Source organism: Hordeum vulgare, chromosome 2H (assembly GCF_904849725.1).
Source record: "Hordeum vulgare subsp. vulgare chromosome 2H, MorexV3_pseudomolecules_assembly, whole genome shotgun sequence".
Classification (NCBI taxonomy): Eukaryota; Viridiplantae; Streptophyta; class Magnoliopsida; order Poales; family Poaceae; genus Hordeum; species Hordeum vulgare.
The window spans coordinates 600,577,845-600,596,492 of NC_058519.1; the positions used below are offsets into that span (position 1 = coordinate 600,577,845).

Genomic DNA, 18,648 nt, shown 5'->3' on the forward strand with positions numbered 1-18,648 from the left:
CACATTTCGACCAATCTGGTCGAGGAGGCATTTTTGGATCATGCGCATAAAGGTTGCTCCTGCATTCTTCAAACCAAATGGCATAGTGATGTAGTAGAAGCACCCGAATGGGGTGATGAAGGTTGTTTTTAATTCGTCGGGGCCATACAGACGGATCTGATGATATGTTGGAATTATGCCCTAGAGGCAATAATAAATATAGTTATTATTATAATTCCTATATCAAGATAATCGTTTATTATCCATACTATAATTGTATTGAATGAAGACTCATTTACATGTGTGGATACATAGACAAAACACTGTCCCTAGCAAGCCTCTAGTTGGCTAGCTAGTTGATCAAAGATAGTCAGTGTCTTCTGATTATGAACAAGGTGTTGTTGCTTGATAACTGGATCACGTCATTAGGAGAATCACGTGATGGACTAGACCCAAACTAATAGACGTAGCATGTTGATCGTGTAATTTTGTTGCTATTGTTTTTCTGCGTGTCAAGTATTTGTTCCTATGACCATGAGATCATATAACTCACTAACACCGGAGGAATACTTTGTGTGTATCAAACGTCGCAATGTAACTGGGTGACTATAAAGATGCTCTACAGGTATCTCCGAAGGTGTTTGTTGAGTTAGTATGGATCAAGACTGGGATTTGTCACTCCATGTGACGGAGAGGTATCTCGGGCCCACTCGGTAATACAACATCACACACAAGCCTTGCAAGCAATGTAACTTAGTGTAAGTTGCGGGATCTTGTATTACGGAACAAGTAAAGACACTTGCCGGTAAACGAGATTGAAATAGGTATGCGGATACTGATGATCGAATCTCGGGCAAGTAACATACCGAAGGACAAAGGGAATGACATACGGGATTATATGAATCCTTGGCACTGAGGTTCAAACGATAAGATCTTCGTAGAATATGTAGGATCCAATATGGGCATCCTGGTCCCGCTATTGGATATTGACCGAGGAGTCTCTCGGGTCATGTATACATAGTTCTCGAACCCGCAGGGTCTGCAGACTTAAGGTTCGACGTTGTTTTATGCGTATTTGAGTTATATGGTTGGTTACCGAATGTTGTTCGGAGTCCCGGATGAGATCACGGACGTCACGAGGGTTTCCGGAATGGTCCGGAAACGAAGATTGATATATAGGATGACCTCATTTGATTACCGGAAGGTTTTCGGAGTTACCGGGAATGTACCGGGAATGACGAATGGGTTCCGGGAGTTCACCGGGGGGGGGGCAACCCACCCCGGGGAAGCCCATAGGCCTTGGGGGTGGCACACCAGCCCTTAGTGGGCTGGTGGGACAGCCCAAGAAGGCCCTATGCGCCATAGGAAGAAAATCAAAGAGAAAAGAAAAAAAAGGAGGAGGTGGGAAAGGAAAGAAGGACTCCACCCACCAAACCAAGTAGGACTCGGTTTGGGGGGGGGACCTTCCCCCCTTGGCTCGGCCGACCCCCTTGGGGCTCCTTGAGCCCCAAGGCAAGGCTCCCCCTCTCCCACCTATATATACGGAGGTTTTAGGGCTGATTTGAGACGACTTTTCCACGGAGCCCGACCACATACCTCCACGGTTTTTCCTCTAGATCGCGTTTCTGCGGAGCTCGGGCGGAGCCCTGCTGAGACAAGATCATCACCAACCTCCGGAGCGCCGTCACGCTGCCGGAGAACTCTTCTACCTCTCCGTCTCTCTTGCTGGATCAAAAAGGCCGAGATCATCGTCGAGCTGTACGTGTGCTGAACGCGGCGGTGCCGTCCGTTCGGCACTAGATCGTGGGACTGATCGCGGGACGGTTCGCGGGGCGGATCAAGGGACGTGAGGACGTTCCACTACATCAACCGCGTTCATTAACGCTTCTGCTGTATGGTCTACAAGGGTACGTAGATCACACATCCCCTCTCGTAGATGGACATCACCATGATAGGTCTTCGTGCGCGTAGGAAATTTTTTGTTTCCCATTCGACGTTCCCTAGCAGTGATATCAGAGCTAGGTTCATGTGTAGATGTATTCTTGAGTAGAACACAAAAGTTTTTATGGGCGATGATGTGCGTTTTTCTGCCCTCCTTAGTCTTTTCTTGATTCCGCGGTATTGTTGGATTGAAGCGGCTTGGATCGACATTACTCATACGCTTACGAGAGACTGGTTTCATCGCTACGAGTAACCCCGTTGCTCAAAGATGACTGGCAAGTGTCGGTTTCTCCAACTTTAGTTGAATCGGATTTGACCGAGGAGGTCCTTGGATGAGGTTAAATAGCAACTCATATATCTCCGTTGTGGTGTTTGCGTAAGTAAGATGCAACCCTACTAGATACCCATGGTCACCATGTAAAACATGCAACAACAAAATTAGAGGACGTCTAACTTGTTTTTGCAGGGTATGCTTGTGATGTGATATGGCCAACGATGTGATATGATATATTGGATGTATGATATGATCATGTTGTAATAGATAATATCGACTTGCACGTCGATGGTACGGCAACCGGCAGGAGCCATAGGGTTGTCATTATACTAACGTTTGTGCTTGCAGATGAGTTTACTATTTTGCTAGGCTGTAGCTTTAGTAGTAATAGCATGAGTAGCATGACAACCCCGATGGCGACACGTTGATGGAGATCATGGTGTGGCATCGGAGACAAGAAGATCGTGCCGGTGCTTTCGTGATGGAGATCAAGGAGCACGTGATGATGGCCATATCATGTCACTTATGAATTGCATGTGATGTTAATCCTTTTATGCACCTTATTTTGCTTAGAACGACGGTAGCATTATGAGGTGATCTCTCACTAAAATTTCAAGATGAAATTGTGTTCTCCCCGACTGTGCACCGTTGCTACAGTTCGTCGTTTCGAGACACCACGTGATGATCGGGTGTGATAGACTCAACGTTCACATACAACGGGTGCAAAACAGTTGCGCATGCGGAACACTCGGGTTAAGCTTGACGAGCCTAGCATGTGCAGACATGGCCTCGTAACACATGAGACCGAAAGGTCGATCATGAATCATATAGATGATATGATTAGCATAGGGATGCTTACCACTGAAACTATGCTCAACTCACGTGATGATCGGACTTGAGCTAGTGTAAGTGGATCATGAACCACTCAAATGACTAGAGAGATGTACCTTTTGAGTGGGAGTTTAGCGAATAATTTGATTAAGTTAAACTCTAATTATCTTGAACATAGTCTAAGTCCACTTTGAATATATTTGTGTTGTAGATCATGGCTCACGCGACAGTCAGCCTGAATTTTAATACGTTCCTAGAGAAAGCTAAGTTGAAAGATGATGGAAGCAACTTTGTAGACTGGGCTCGTAATCTTAACCTAATCTTACAAGCTGGGAAGAAGGATTATGTCCTTAATGCTGCGCTAGGAGATGAACCACCCGCTACGGCTGATCAGGATGTTAAGAACGTTTGGTTAGCACGTAAGGAGGACTACTCAGTAGTTCAATGTGCAGTCTTGTATGGCTTAGAACCGGGACTTCAATGTCGCTTTGAGCGTCATGGAGCATTTGAGATGTTCCAGGAGTTGAAGTTTATCTTTCAGAAGAACGCCCGGATCGAGAGGTATGAGACCTCCGATAAATTCTATGCTTGCAAGATGGAGGAGAACTCGTCTGTGAGTGAACATGTGCTCAAAATGTCTGGGTACTCAAACCGTCTAGCTGAGCTGGGGATTGAACTCCCGCAAGAGGCTATCACTGACAGAATACTTCAATCACTGCCGCCAAGCTATAAAGGCTTTGTGTTGAACTACAACATGCAAGGGATGAACAAGTCTCCCGGTGAGTTGTTTGCGGTGCTGAAAGTCACAGAGTCTGAACTCCGTAAAGAGCATCAAGTGTTGATGATGAATAAGACCACTAGTTTCAAGAGAAACGGCAAAGGCAAGAAGGGTAATTCAAAGAAGAGCGGCAAGCCAGTTGCCAATCCGACGAAGAAACCCAAAGCTGGACCTAAGCCTGAAACAGAGTGTTACTATTGCAAGGGTATGGGTCACTAGAAGCGCAATTGCCCCAAGTATCTGGCAGATAAGAAGGCGGCCAAAGAAAAATCAGGTATATTTGATATACATGTTATTGATGTGTACTTAACCGGCTCTCGTAGTAGTGCTTGGGTATTCGATACCGGTTTTGTTGCTCATATTTGTAACTCGAAACAGGAACTGCGGAATAGACGAAGGCTGGCGAAAGATGAAGTGACGATGCGCGTAGGAAATGGTTCCAAGGTTGATGCAATCCCCGTCGGCACAGTTTAACTTCAGTTACCATCAGGATTAGTTATGAACTTGAATCATTGTTATTTAGTGCCTGCGTTGAGCATGAACATTATATCTGGATCTTGTTTATCGCGAGACGGTTACTCTTTTAAGTCAGAGAATAATGGTTGTTCTATTTCTATGAGTAACATCTTTTATGGTCATGCACCCAATGTGAGAGAATTGTTCATATTCAATCTTGATAGCGATACACACATACATAACACTGAGACCAAAAGAGTTAGAGTTAACAATGATAGCGCCATATTTTTGTGGCACTGCCGCTTAGGTCATATTGGTGTAAAGCGCATGAAGAAACTCCATGCTGATGGACTTTTGGAGTCACTTGACTTTGATTCACTTGACACGTGCGAACCATGCCTCATGGGCAAGATGACTAAAACTCCGTTCTCCGGAACAATGGAGCGTGCAAGTGACTTGTTGGAAATCATACATACCGATGTGTGTGGTCCGATGAGCGTAGAGGCACGCGGCGGATATCGTTATTTTCTCACCTTCACTGACGATTTGAGTAGATATGGTTATGTCTACTTAATGAAGCACAAGTCTGAAACATTTGAAAAGTTCAAGCAATTTCAGAGTGAAGTTGAAAATCATCGTAACAAGAAGATCAAGTTCCTACGATCTGATCGTGGGGGTGAATATCTGAGTTTCGAGTTTGGTGCTCACTTAAGACAATGTGGAATTGTTTCACAATTGACACCGTCTGGAACACCACAACGTAATGGCGTGTCCGAACATCGTAATCGTACTTTATTAGAGATGGTGCGATCTATGATGTCTCTTACCGATTTGCCGTTATCGTTTTGGGGTTATGCATTAGAAACAGCTGCATTCACTTTAAATAGGGCACCTTCAAAATCCGTTGAGACGACACCATACGAACTGTGGTATGGCAAAAGGCCAAAGTTGTCGTTTCTTAAAGTTTGGGGATGTGATGCTTATGTCAAAAAGCTTCAGCCTGAAAAGCTGGAACCCAAAGCGGAAAAGTGTGTCTTCATAGGTTACCCAAAAGAGATACTTGGGTACACCTTCTATCTCAAATCCGAGGGCAAAGTGTTTGTTGCTAAAAATGGAGCTTTTCTCGAGAAGGAGTTTCTCTCGAGAGAATTGAGTGGGAGGAAGATAGAACTTGACGAGGTTGTCAAACCTCTCATCCCTCTGGATGGTGGCGCAGGGCAAGGGGAAACCTCTGTCGTTGCGACGCCGGTTGAGGAGGAAGTTAATGATAATGATCATGAAACTCCGGTTCAAGTTTCTGTCGAACCACGCATGTCGACGAGACCACGTGCTGCTCCAGAGTGGTACGGTAATCCCGTCTTATCAATCATGTTGTTGGACAACAATGAACCTGCAAATTATGAAGAAGCAATGGTGGGCCCAGATTCCAACAGATGGCTAGAAGCCATGAAGTCCGAGATAGGTTCCATGTATGAGAACAAAGTGTGGACTTTGGAGGTACTGCCTGAGGGCCGCAAGGCTATTCAGAACAAATGGATCTTTAAGAGGAAGACGGACGCTGACGGCAATGTGACCGTTTATAAAGCTCGACTTGTGGCAAAGGGTTTTTCACAAGTTCAAGGAGTTGACTACGATGAGACATTCTCACCCGTAGCAATGCTTAAGTCCGTCAGAATCATGTTAGCAATAGCTGCATTTTTCGATTAGGAAATCTGGCAGATGGATGTCAAAACGGCGTTCCTTAACGGTTTCCTTAAGGAAGAATTGTATATGATGCAACCCGAAGATTTTGTCGATCCTAAGAATGCTAACAAGGTGTGCAAGCTCCAGCGATCCATTTATGGACTGGTGCAAGCATCTCGGAGTTGGAACAAACGCTTTGATGAGGTGATCAAAGCATTTGGGTTTATACAAGTGGTTGGAGAATCTTGTATTTACAAGAAAGTGAGTGGGAGCTCTGTGGCGTTTCTAATATTATATGTGGATGACATATTGCTGATTGGAAACAACGTAGAGTTTTCGGAGAGCATAAAGGATTACTTGAATAAAAGTTTCTCTATGAAGGACCTAGGAGAAGCTGCTTACATTCTAGGCATTAAGATCTACAGGGATAGATCAAAACGCCTGATATGACTTTCACAAAGCACATACCTTGATAAAGTTTTGAAGAGGTTCAAAATGGAACAGTCCAAGAAAGGGTTCTTGCCAGTTTTACAAGGTACGAGATTGAGTAAGACTCAGTGCCCAGCAACTGATGAGGATAGAGAGCATATGCGCACCGTCCCCTATGCTTCAGCCATAGGTTCTATCATGTATGCAATGCTGTGCACTAGACCGGACGTTAGCCTGGCCATAAGTATGGCAGGTAGGTTCCAGAGTAATCCAGGAGTGGATCACTGGACGGCGGTCAAGAATATCCTGAAGTACCTGAAAAGGACTAAGGAGATGTTTCTTGTGTATGGAGGTGACGAAGAGCTCGCCGTAAAAGGTTACGTCGATTCAAGCTTTTGACACAGATCTGGACGACTCTAAGTCACAAACCGGATACGTATTTATTCTTAATGGGGGTGCGGTAAGCTGGTGCAGTTCCAAGCAAAGCGTCGTAGCAGATTCTACATGTGAAGCGGAGTACATGGCTGCCTCGGAGGCGGCTAAGGAGGGTGTCTCGATGAAGCAATTCATGATGGATCTTGGAGTGGTGCCAAGCGCACTGAATCCAATAACCTTGTTCTGTGACAACACGGGTGCCATTGCCTTAGCAAAGGAACCACGGTTTCACAAGAAGTCCAGACACATCAAACGACGCTTCAACCTCATCCGCGACTACGTCGAAGGGGAGGACGTAAATATATGCAAAGTGCACACGGATCTGAATGTAGCAGACCCGCTGATTAAACCTCTTCCATGGGCAAAGCATGATCAACACCAGAACTGTATGGGTGTTAGCTTTATTACAATGAAATTCGCATGATGATGTGAGAGCTAGATTATTGACTCTAGTGCAAGTGGGAGACTATTGGAATTATGGCCTAGAGGCAATAATAAATATAGTTATTATTATAATTCCTGTATCAAGATAATCGTTTATTATCCATGCTATAATTGTATTGAATGAAGACTCATTTACATGTGTGAATACATAGACAAAACACTGTCCCTAGCAAGCCTCTAGTTGGCTAGCCAGTTGATCAAAGATAGTCAGTGTCTTCTGATTATGAACAAGGTGTTGTTGCTTGATAACTGGATCACGTCATTAGGAGAATCACGTGATGGAATAGACCCAAACTAATAGACGTAGCATGTTGATCGTGTAATTTTGTTGCTACTGTTTTTCTGCGTGTCAAGTATTTGTTCCTATGACCATGAGATCATATAACTCACTAACACCGGAGGAATACTTTGTGTGTATCAAACGTCGCAACGTAACTGGGTGACTATAAAGATGCTCTACAGGTATCTCCGAAGGTGTTCGTTCAGTTAGTATGGATCAAGACTGGGATTTGTCACTCCGTGTGACGGAGAGGTATCTCGGGCCCACTCGGTAATACAACATCACACACAAGCCTTGCAAGCAATGTAACTTAGTGTAAGTTGCGGGATCTTGTATTACGGAACGAGTAAAGAGACTTGCCGGTAAACGAGATTGAAATAGGTATGCGGATACTGACGATCGAATCTCGGGCAAGTAACATACCGAAGGACAAAGGGAATGACATACATGATTATATGAATCCTTGGCACTGAGGTTCAAACGATAAGATCTTCGTAGAATATGTAGGATCCAATATGGGCATCCAGGTCCCGCTATTGGATATTGACCGAGGAGTCTCTCGGGTCATGTCTACATAGTTCTCGAACCCGCAGGGTGTGCACACTTAAAGTTCGACGTTGTTTTATGCGTATTTGAGTTATATGGTTGGTTACCGAATGTTGTTCGGAGTCCCGGATGAGATAACGGACGTCACGAGGGTTTCCGGAATGGTCCGGAAACGAAGATTGATATATAGGATGACCTCATTTGATTACCGGAAGGTTTTAGGAGTTACCGGGAATGTACCGGGAATGACGAATGGGTTCCGGGAGTTCACCGGGGGGGCAACCCACCCCGGGGAAGCCCATAGGCCTTGGGGGTGGCACACCAGCCCTTAGTGGGCTGGTGGGACAGCCCAAGAAGGCCCTATGCGCCATAGGAAGAAAATCAAAGAGAAAAAAAAAGGAGGAGGTGGGAAAGGAAAGAAGGACTCCACCCACCAAACCAAGTAGGACTCGGTTTGGGGGGGGGAGACCTTCCCCCCTTGTCTCGGCCGACCCCTTTGGGGCTCCTTGAGCCCCAAGGCAAGGCTCCCCCTCTCCCACCTATATATACGGAGGTTTTAGGGCTGATTTGAGACGACTTTTCCACGGCAGCCCGACCACATACCTCCACGGTTTTTCCTCTAGATCGCGTTTCTGTGGAGCTCGGGCGGAGCCCTGCTGAGACAAGATCATCACCAACCTCCGGAGCGCCGTCATGCTGCCGGAGAACTCTTCTACCTCTCCGTCTCTCTTGCTGGATCAAGAAGGCCGAGATCATCGTCGAGCTGTACGTGTGCTGAACGCGGAGGTGCCGTCCGTTCGGCACTAGATCGTGGGACTGATCGCGGGACGGTTCGCGGGGCGGATCGAGGGACGTGAGGACGTTCCACTACATCAACCGCGTTCACTAACGCTTCTGCTGTACGGTCTACAAGGGTACGTAGATCACACATCCCCTCTCGTAGATGGACATCACCATGATAGGTCTTCGTGCGCGTAGGAAAATTTTTGTTTCCCATGCGACGTTCCCCAACATGATAGCCCGAGTAGGCATCAAGGAATGAGAAACGCTCACAACCCGCAGTCGAATCGACAATTTGATCGATGCGGGGGAGCGGAAAATGGTCTTTCGGGCAGACCTTATTGAGATGCTTGAAGTCGGTGCACATTCGGAGCGACTTGTCTTTCTTGGGCACCATGACAACATTGGCGAGCCACTCGGAGTGGTGTACCTCGCGAATGAAGTTGGCTGCCAAAAGCTTAGCCACCTCTTCTCCGATTGCCTTCCTCTTGTGCGCGGCGGACCGCCGGAGGCGTTCTCGGACAGGCCGAGCGGCGGGATCCACATGCAGTCGGTGCTCAGCCAACTCCGTGGGTACACCTGGCATGTCAGCGGGCTTCCATGTGAAGATGTCCCAGTTCTCACGGAGGAATTGGATGAGCTCGGCTTCCTATTTAGGATCGAGGGTGGTGGAGATGTTCGTCGGGGCAGCGGTGTCGTCCGTCGGGTGGATGCTGACCTTCTTCGTCTCTCCCGCCGACTGGAATGCGGACTCCGAAGCTGGCTTCTTCGAACGCATCAAGTCGACGGGGTCGACTATTTTCTTGTACTCGTCAAACTCGAGGACAACCATCTGCTGATCGGCGATCCTCGATCCCTCCTGCAGACACTCCTCGGCCCGCTGCCGATTGCCGGTGATAGTGAGCACACCTTTTGGGCCTGGCATCTTCAGCTTCAGGTACACGTAACATGGACGGGCCATGAAACGTGCATACGCCGGGCGGCCCAGAATTGCGTGGTACACACTCTGGAAGTCCACCACCTCGAACGTCATCTTTTCCTTGCGGAAGTCCTTGTCGGAGCCGAAGACGACGTCCAACGCGATCTGGCCGAGTGACTTGGCCTTTCGTCCAGGGACGACTCCATGGAACTGCATGCTGCTCTCGCTAAGTTTGGACATCGGAATGCCCATCCCCTTGAGAGTGTCAGCGTACATGATGTTCAAGCCACTGCCGCCGTCCATGAGGACTTTGCGCAGTCGGACTCCTTCCACCACCGGGTCGACGACCAGAGCCTGCCTCCCTGGGGTGGGTACGTGTGTTGGATGATCCGACTGGTCAAAGGTGATCGCAGTCTGAGACCATTTGAGGAACGTGGGGTTGGTCGGCGTGGCCATGTTCACCTCCCTGTTCACCAGCTTCAGTCGACTCTTGCTCTCAACCTCAGCAAAAATCATCAGTGTTGCATGGACTTGGGGGAACGGATCCTCCTTGTCCTCCTCATTCGGTTCATTGTCCTTTTCACTCGGCTGCCCTTCGCCGAACCCCTGGATCAGGGGGCAACATTGCCGAGTGGTATGTTTCGGAAATATGGCGTTGCCCTCTTCATCCATCTTCGTGTGAATTGGACATGGCTGGTCCAGGATGTGGTTTCCGAACTGTTTCTTCTTGGGGGTGAACTGAGCCTTCCCCTTGCCCTTGAACTTGGCATTGGTAACGGCTGCGGCCTCTGCGTGCGGAGTGGTCGGAGCTTTCTGCTTCTGCTTCCGAGTGTTGTTCCCATCTCCATCGGCGACTGCTTTGTGCTTGCCACTACGAATGCGGTCCTCTTCTTCGCCATTTGCATAGCATGCCGCTATCTCCATCATCTTACTCATGGAGATGTCGCCTGTTCGACCGAACTTCAGGTACAGATCTCTGTACCGCACGCCTGCCTTGAAGGCGCAGACTGCTTGGTGCTCTGTGACGTTCTCCACCGTGTGGTAGAGGGTCGTCCAACGCTGAATGAAATCGCGCAGGGGCTCATTCTGCTTCTGGACATAGTGCTGGAGCTCCATGAGACCAGTAGGGCGTTTGCACGTCCCTTCGAAGGTCCTGATGAAGACTCAGGCCAGATCTGCCCAGCTGTAGATGCTTGAGGGAGCCAAGTGGTTCAGCCACGCTCGTGCCGAGCCGTCGAGCATCAGCGGGAGGTGTTTCATGGCGACGTGGTCGTCCCCTCCTCCGATCTGGACTGCCACTCGGTAGTCGTCCAGCCACGTTTCTGGCTTGTATTCTCCTGTAAACTTGCTGATCCCCGTCGCCAATCGGAAGTTGGGAGGGATGTCAGCCGAACGGATGGCTCGACTGAAACACTCGGGACCAGAGACGATGGTCCTGCTTCCACTCGGACGGTCCACATCGTGGCCATCGCGGTGGGCCAGGCCCCTGTCGACCCTCCTCTGGGCGATATGCCCCCTCGCGTCGGGCCTTGGATCATAAGTGTCACCGACTGAACGCTGGTCATCATGATGTCGGGGCCCGTAGGGCCCACCCCGCGGAGGGGTGCGTGAACGGCGACGATCTTCGGGATTCATGGAACGGCTGCCCCCGTGTGTCGCTGATGAGAACCGGGGTGTGAACTGACCGATGCGTGTTCGCATGAACAGAACTATTGTGGATCCTGTTGTGCGACTGGGAGACCGCCGAATTTTGCTGCTGCGCCGTGTGCAGCAGGGCACGGATTTGCTCGATCCCTCTGCCAGCCTCTGAATCAGTCGGCTGGAGGGAATCGGCTATCTTGGCGGCGGCAGCCAGGTTGAGGATGGGTGTGCGGAACACCTCCACGTTGCTCCGCCGAGTGTGCCGACTGGCAGAACGGCGGGGCTGACGGCGAGCGCCGGATGTTTCGCCGACCTCGTGCTCATTCCGGCCGGTCTGGCGGGGACTTTCATGGGAGTTGGTCATGTGCACTTCGGCTGCAGGTCCGCGACCCAAGTACTCGGAAGGAAACTCAGTCGAAACTGAGTCCGAGCGCTGAGACGGCGGTGCCACTACAACCGACTCTAGGACCGCCACTTGTGAGGACGCGTGCTGGCGCGCCTGGGCGTGTTGCACCCAACGCTGGAGCAGCGGACGGCGGGACCGGTTATTGCCGCGTGCGACGGCGGCGTAGGCCGACACCGGAGCCGACTACTGGAGAAGAAGGATACCGCGGGCGCCAGCACGGAAGTGCGTAGCCCCGCGACTGGGGAGCGCCTCGACGTCGAGAGGGGCGTCCTGAAGCCATGCCGAATCGTCGACGATGAAGGAGAGAGCGCCGAAGAGGATCTCGTGACCCATGCTCAAATCTCCACCGGATGACATGATGAAAAGATGTAGTCGCAAACTCGTCGGAAGTCGCTTAGACGTCTGCCCCAAGGTGGGCGCCAACTGTCGTGGGTATAAGTCTGACAGTAGATGTGTAGGGTACGAAAGGATGGGCAGAGCCTTAGCTACGGCGAGGTTGTATGAGTTCAGGCCCCTCTACGGTGGAGGTAAAAGCCCTACGTCTCAGTGCTTTTGGGAGCTTGTTGTCGAGTGGAATATGGATTACAGTGAATTGCTAACCCTGCACCAGTGGGGAAGGGCGGCTTATATAGAGTGTGCTGCCCTTCACAACGGTTCGGTGCACAGGGGTGGAGTAGTGGCGAATAAATGCCTACGTTACATGTAACGTATGTCTTAAATGGTAATAAAGGTACATGGAAACGTATGACCGTTGCCCTCCAGGGGGGTTACGATGTACAGAGTGGAATCCAGTCGGTAAGTTCGATACGCTCCGAATGCTCATCTCCGACTGGATGATGAAGGAATCGTCACCGACTGGATGATGGGAAGTCCTTAATTCAGTCGAAACTGACTAAGGGCCTTATCCTTTATGAAGGGTAGTGCTTGGGTAGGAGTCATAGGACAAAACTATGACCCTACCCTAGGACTATAACCCCATCAGGTTTAAATCTGAGATCTCATCAACCAAGGTGAATTGTGAGTGGATGACACTAGTTTAAACTAGCCAATGAAATATTTCTCACATATTCAATTTTCAAGGCAGTAAATGTAGCATCCTTTCTTTCATTGAACTTGTATGGTGGATGTAGAAAACGATGCATGCATAATCATTCATCTCCTTTCTCTAAACTTTATGAATTAAATATGACGTGAGACTCAAAGTACTTTAACTCACTTAGACTTAAAATGAGCTTAATATATTGGAAATCTAAATTTTTTGAGATGAGCCGTATAAACCGAAAAGAAGAAAGTACTATGAATACAGATCGAAAGTTCTAAAAGGCATTTTCGCGAATTCTCCTCCCCGCTTGCGATTTAATGCGATGTTATCGCCTCAGCGCTCACGTATAATAGTACAAAGGAACCGTGTACAAATGGAAATTTGCAGCCGCTTCCATAGCCGTAATCTAGATGCCGCATGGCGTTCAGTTTGTGCACATTGAAGCAGGTTCGGAATCCTAGATTTTGCAAACTCCCATGTGTTTGCAAATTTGTCCCTGTGGAGTAAGTACAGATGTGCGCTTTTGGAGTAAATCATCCCACGGCAAAATCAACCAAGGAGTCAAACAATAAAGGTACTCCATTCTTCACGATATGCAAAATAACAGGTAATCGTAACCAAAACCTTGCATCGCGTACTCCAGGAGTACACACATCACCAGTAAATCCTAGGCATCGGTTTATTTATTTTGACGGCAATCCTAACCATCGATCTAAATTCAACGAGAAGTTGAATCTTCAAGATCGCCGGCCGGGGTTTTGGTGTCAGACAGCACTGGCAGCCATCTTCGTCGCCCCTTCCTCCTCCCGTCCACCTTCTCCATCATCGACGACGAGGCCGTCGCCCTCCTCCGCCCCATCCCACTCCTTGTAGACGTCGAGGAAGTAGAGCGAGCAGACCATGGCGACGCATGCGGCGAACATGGGGATGGGCCCGAAGAGCCAGAGGAACACCGGGCATGAAAAGTAGAATGCACGGACGCCGAGCGACCAGAAGTAGCTGCCGCGGTTGAGCGTGGAGGTGACGTAGTCGACGGCGAGGCCGGGGCGGCGGAGGCGGTGCGCCCGGAGCGGCACGTTGACGAGGATGCCTGTGTGGCTGTAGTACCGGATGGACTGCACGTTGAGGAGGAACGCCACCAGGAAGCAGACGAGGATGGCCAGGAACTTGGCGGACAGCGCCGCCTGCCCCGCCGCGCCCAACACGATGCTGTTGTTCTGGGCGGGGCTGGCGGTGCCGGAAAAGAGGCCGTGGGCGGAGCCGCTGGCCATGAGGGCGGCGACGAGGGAGCTGAGGGTGATGGCGACGGTGGCGAGCACGGAGGAGGCCATGATGGCGTTGCGCATCGTCTGCACCGCTAGCACGGCGTGCTTCCCGGAGGGGTCCTCCATGATGTGGCGCACCCAGATGCGGCGGTTGATGGCGTTGATGCCGATGACGGTGGTGGCCGGGCGTCGCCGGATGCGGAGGAGGAGCCACAGGTGGTACCCCACCATCACCGCCAGGCCCAGAGGCACCAGCACGTAATCCAGGCGCTGCTCCGGCTTGCTGCCCATTGCTTCTCCTCGTCCCGCCGCTCCTGCTGCTACACAGGAGGCGTATGTATTCTGACTTGTGAGGTAGCTGAGCTGCGGAGGAGTGAAGTACTCGTAGGAGCTAGGAGTACTAGGAATTTATTTGCGAATTAAAGTTCACATGAAAATTGGCAACGTCTTGGACTTTGCACTCATTTCCGTATGCGAACACCTTTTCTTTAACACAATCATCTTAAAGGGTGTTTTGATACTCTCTAGTCATGTGACTAGTAGTAATCAGACTAAAAGTTTGTAGTCATGCCCTATTTGGAAGGTGACTACTCCCTCCATCACAATATATTAGGCTTATGTCCAAAACCAGAATTTTTTTAGAAATAAGACGCATGACATTAAATAGTCTATTAATTAGGACGTTTTGTGTTTAATTAGACCCTGATTTCACTCCATCCCCATGCAAGTGTGGCGTTCACACGATGTTCACACGCATGGCTGCATGCAAGTGTGAATAGGAATCTGCTCCTCTCCCTCTCTCCTTCTCTCTTAATCATTCACACGACCTGCATGCAGCCAGTTTAATGGATGGTCTTTCCTATGCGTCAATTTTGCGTTTTATTAGGCGCATCTACAGCTAACTGGCTCGGTCTTTCCTTCCAATTAGAAAACACCTAGGTCCCAGAGCTCTCTGAGTTGCGCCTAATAAACTGTAATGGAGGGAGTACTACTAGTCATCACTAAATGTTCCAGTATTAAATTATTCTCTCTTCCTTCCATTTATCTCCTCATTTATCTCCCTTCCATTGGCGTGCCCGCATGGAAGGATGAGCCCGCAACAGGATGGGTCCGCCAATTAATTAGAGAAGAGACTTTAGTCAGTAAAAATTGGGGATGGGGTGACTGGGGACTAAACTAGTTTTAGTCACCCATTAGTCAGGGGTGTTTGGAGGTTTACTGACTAAAGGTGACTACTACTAGTCTCTAGTCTCTAGTGATCCAAACACCCTTTTAGGATTCACCTACTATTTATAATTGACGGAAATGTCTCCTTCCATTAAACATACGGTGTAGCTAGATTTCAGTCGACTGAGATTTAACCAAGTCTTAGTCAAGTGACATACTACCTCCGTCACGGTTTAAAAGACATGGTTAAATTTACGTGCATTTTCACAACAGACAAGATTTAAGACGCATTGCATTTACTTCTAAAAGCTAATTAGTACTCTGTTATACTACTACTATATGCATGTGTAGTGTGAATGCTATTTTTTAACTCATCTCACATCCAAACAATAACCACCTAGGTTCTAGAAAATTTATAACTCCATTGATAGTATGTTCAGTGAAGAACCACTAAGGGAGCTATATACGCAAACTAAAATACTTTGAAAAGGTAAAAAAAATTGCAAGTGTGTTCAGTAAAGAACCACTAAGGTGTAATCTAGATGAAAATATGTTAAAGGTAATTCACTTAAAAAATATTGAAGTATTTTCTCTGATTTCTTTTTAGTGTGTACATAAAATTTATCTGAAGTCAAACCTCGCAAAGTTTTAAAAAGAATATCAAGATTCACAATAGGAAATCAATATCGTTAGATGCATCATGAAGTTATATAGTTTTATTATTATAGATGTTGTAATTTTAAGTATAAATTTGATCAAACTATTCATAATTTGACTTCAAACAAATCTTATATGTGGAGTAGAGAGAAGGATAGAGTATAAGATAAACACTGAATTCACTCAAAAAATAAAGTAGGCCAGGCGTTAATTTTAGAAAATATTTTGAACAGAGACGTCAAAAATCAGCTAGAGCTAACTGTCTACAGAACTGTCATTGCCATTCTTTGTTTCAAAAGTCAAATGTGCAGCTTCTAAAGTGTAATCCTATTTCCTGTGTGAGAGATTTGTGCATCTCCGTCCTCCCTAAATGAAGGTGATGTGTGCTAAGATCAAACATTAAAAGAGTACACTGACTTAGTACATGGCATATATTATTTCTTTAGAAATACAATACATGCACACATGTCACATAAACACACACATTCACCCTTATGACTAGTTGACTACATGCACTCATTCTCTATTCTCGTATCTAAGAGACTGGGCCACAAATCTTGAGAATGATGAAGTTTCTACAGACATCTCATAGTTGAGAGTAAAGTGCAAGAAACCATCATTTTGAGGGCTAGATAAAAAAAACACTACTAAGAAGGATTAGAGCATTCTGAGCACATTTATAACAGACGGACCCCATGTTTCAGGAGCTGACTGTGCAAAAAACAAATGCCACCTAGGCACTTTGACTAGTACAAAACGCCACATGGACATGAGGATGTCATTGTCCAACGGCGTCGACCTAGCGATGCGGCAAAATGGAAAAGTTTAACCCAAAAACGCAACTAATTCACAAAATAAACCGTTTTCGAAAAAAATTCATCTGTCTGACTTCTTTTTGTGACGACTTTGACTTAGGCAGCACATTACACTGTGTGACACCACATAATACGTTGTGTGGTGTCCAAAATCTAGTGTGGCGCCTTACGCAAAGGCGCCACACAATATAGTGTGGCGCCTGACTATCGGGCGCCACAGGGAAGGGTCGGGTGAATGAATTTTTCTTCAAACACGATTCTGTTTGTGAAATAATTTCGTACACGGGTCAATTTTATCAATTTTGCCCGGAAATGTACCACTTCCTCACCTGAGAGATCCTGCGTGCTCTGTTGGGTCAGAGCGATCCACCTTCACCGGCCCGGCAGTTACCGTCATCCCCCCCTCCCTTCATGCGCACGTTGGTCACCCTTAGGGGCCCCGCCGTTGGCTGTCGTCGTGGGGGCAAAGAAGCGGCTCGATCGAGATCGAGGACAGCAGCGGAGCCTCGCGATTGGATTGGATCCGGCCCGGATGTTGCCGTTGGCATCGTTGCGAAGTCGAGCACAACAGACACGGCCGATGCAAGCGCTGAGAGGAGGCAGGAGGGTGGGGTCGAGCATGGCGGACACAGCGATGCGAGCGCCTAGAGGAGGCAGGAGTGCGCGGTCGAGCATGACGGACGTAGCCGACGTGAGCGCCGAGATGATGCAAGAGCACGGGGTCGAGCACGACGGACGCAGCTGACGCGAGCTCCAAGAGCAGGCAAGACCACGGCGGACAAGAGGCGGTGTTGAGCACGGGGGACGCAGCCGACGCAAGCGTCTAGAGGAGGCAGGAGAGCGGGGTGGCCGCATGAAGGGACACGAGCAGCCGCTCGGCGACACGGCAGACGGGACCTTGTGCAGAGCGTTCGATATCGTAGAAAGAGAGATGTTTGGCAATGCAACACACAATGAATTGATTGGGGAAAACGCTATTTGCCGCGCGTTGTGGTAAATTGCCGTGGTTTCGCACAGAGAAACGCGAGCGAGGGATGATCTCACGCGGTCCATTACCAGTTGCGGGGATGCCGGTTTTGGGAACCTTCTAGACTTTTGCAGCTGTTTTTTTCGGTTTTGGAAACTTTCTAGAACATTCCCTGAATCGGTTGTTCTTTTTTTGTTTTCTTTTTTCTTTACTTTTCCTATTTCTTTTTTTTGTTTCTGTTTCAAAAATATTCTGGATTCTCAACAAATGTTTGGGATTTCCAAAATTTGTTCTTGAAATTCGATATTTTTTGTGTTTTAGAAAAATGTTCTTGATTTTCAAAAAAAGTACTGGGTTTTCAAAAAATGTTCTTCAAATTCAGATTTTTTTTCTGTCTTAAGAAAATGTTCTTGATTTGCAAAAAATGTTCTTCAAATTGGAAACATGTTTCTGTTTTTTGGAATAATGTTCTGCATATTCAAAAACTCTTCTCCAAATTCGAAAAATGTTTTTGTGTTTTATAAGAATGTTCTGCATTTTCAAAAAATGTACTGGGTTTTCAAAAAATGTTCTTCATATTCCGAAAAGGACTGCTTTTTTCAAGAAAATGTTCTGGATTTTCCAAAAATGTCCAGGATTTTCAAAAAATGTTATTCAAATTCGAAAAATATCTCTATTTTCTAGAATAATGTTCTAGATTTTCAGAAAATGTACTGGGTTTTTATAAAATGTTCTTCAAATTCGGAAAATGTTTCTGTTTTTTTTCAGAAAAATCTTCTGGATTTTCAAAAAAAAATCTTCAAATTCTAAAAATGTTTTTAATTTTTATAAAGATGTTCCGGATTTTCAAAAGAATGTTACAGAATTTGGAAAAATGTTGCGCAGTTGGAAAAAATGTTCCGGAATTTTTGAA

At 47.5% G+C, this 18,648-nt stretch overlaps 1 protein-coding gene across 1 annotated transcript; it reads right to left on the reverse strand.

Moving 5' to 3' along the window:
• Positions 1-13,392: 13,392 nt before the first annotated feature.
• LOC123430713 lies at positions 13,393-14,461 on the reverse strand. The gene has a single exon (XM_045114560.1). It carries the CDS (start codon positions 14,418-14,420, stop codon positions 13,629-13,631), a length of 792 nt encoding a protein of 263 aa, XP_044970495.1. The 5' UTR covers positions 14,421-14,461; the 3' UTR covers positions 13,393-13,628.
• Positions 14,462-18,648: the final 4,187 nt, after the last annotated feature.

What these genes read in the sequence shown, in the direction of transcription:
- LOC123430713 (XM_045114560.1), bottom strand. Translation starts at nt 14,420, where the DNA reads ATGGGCAGCAAGCCGGAGCAGCGCCTGGATTACGTGCTGGTGCCTCTG.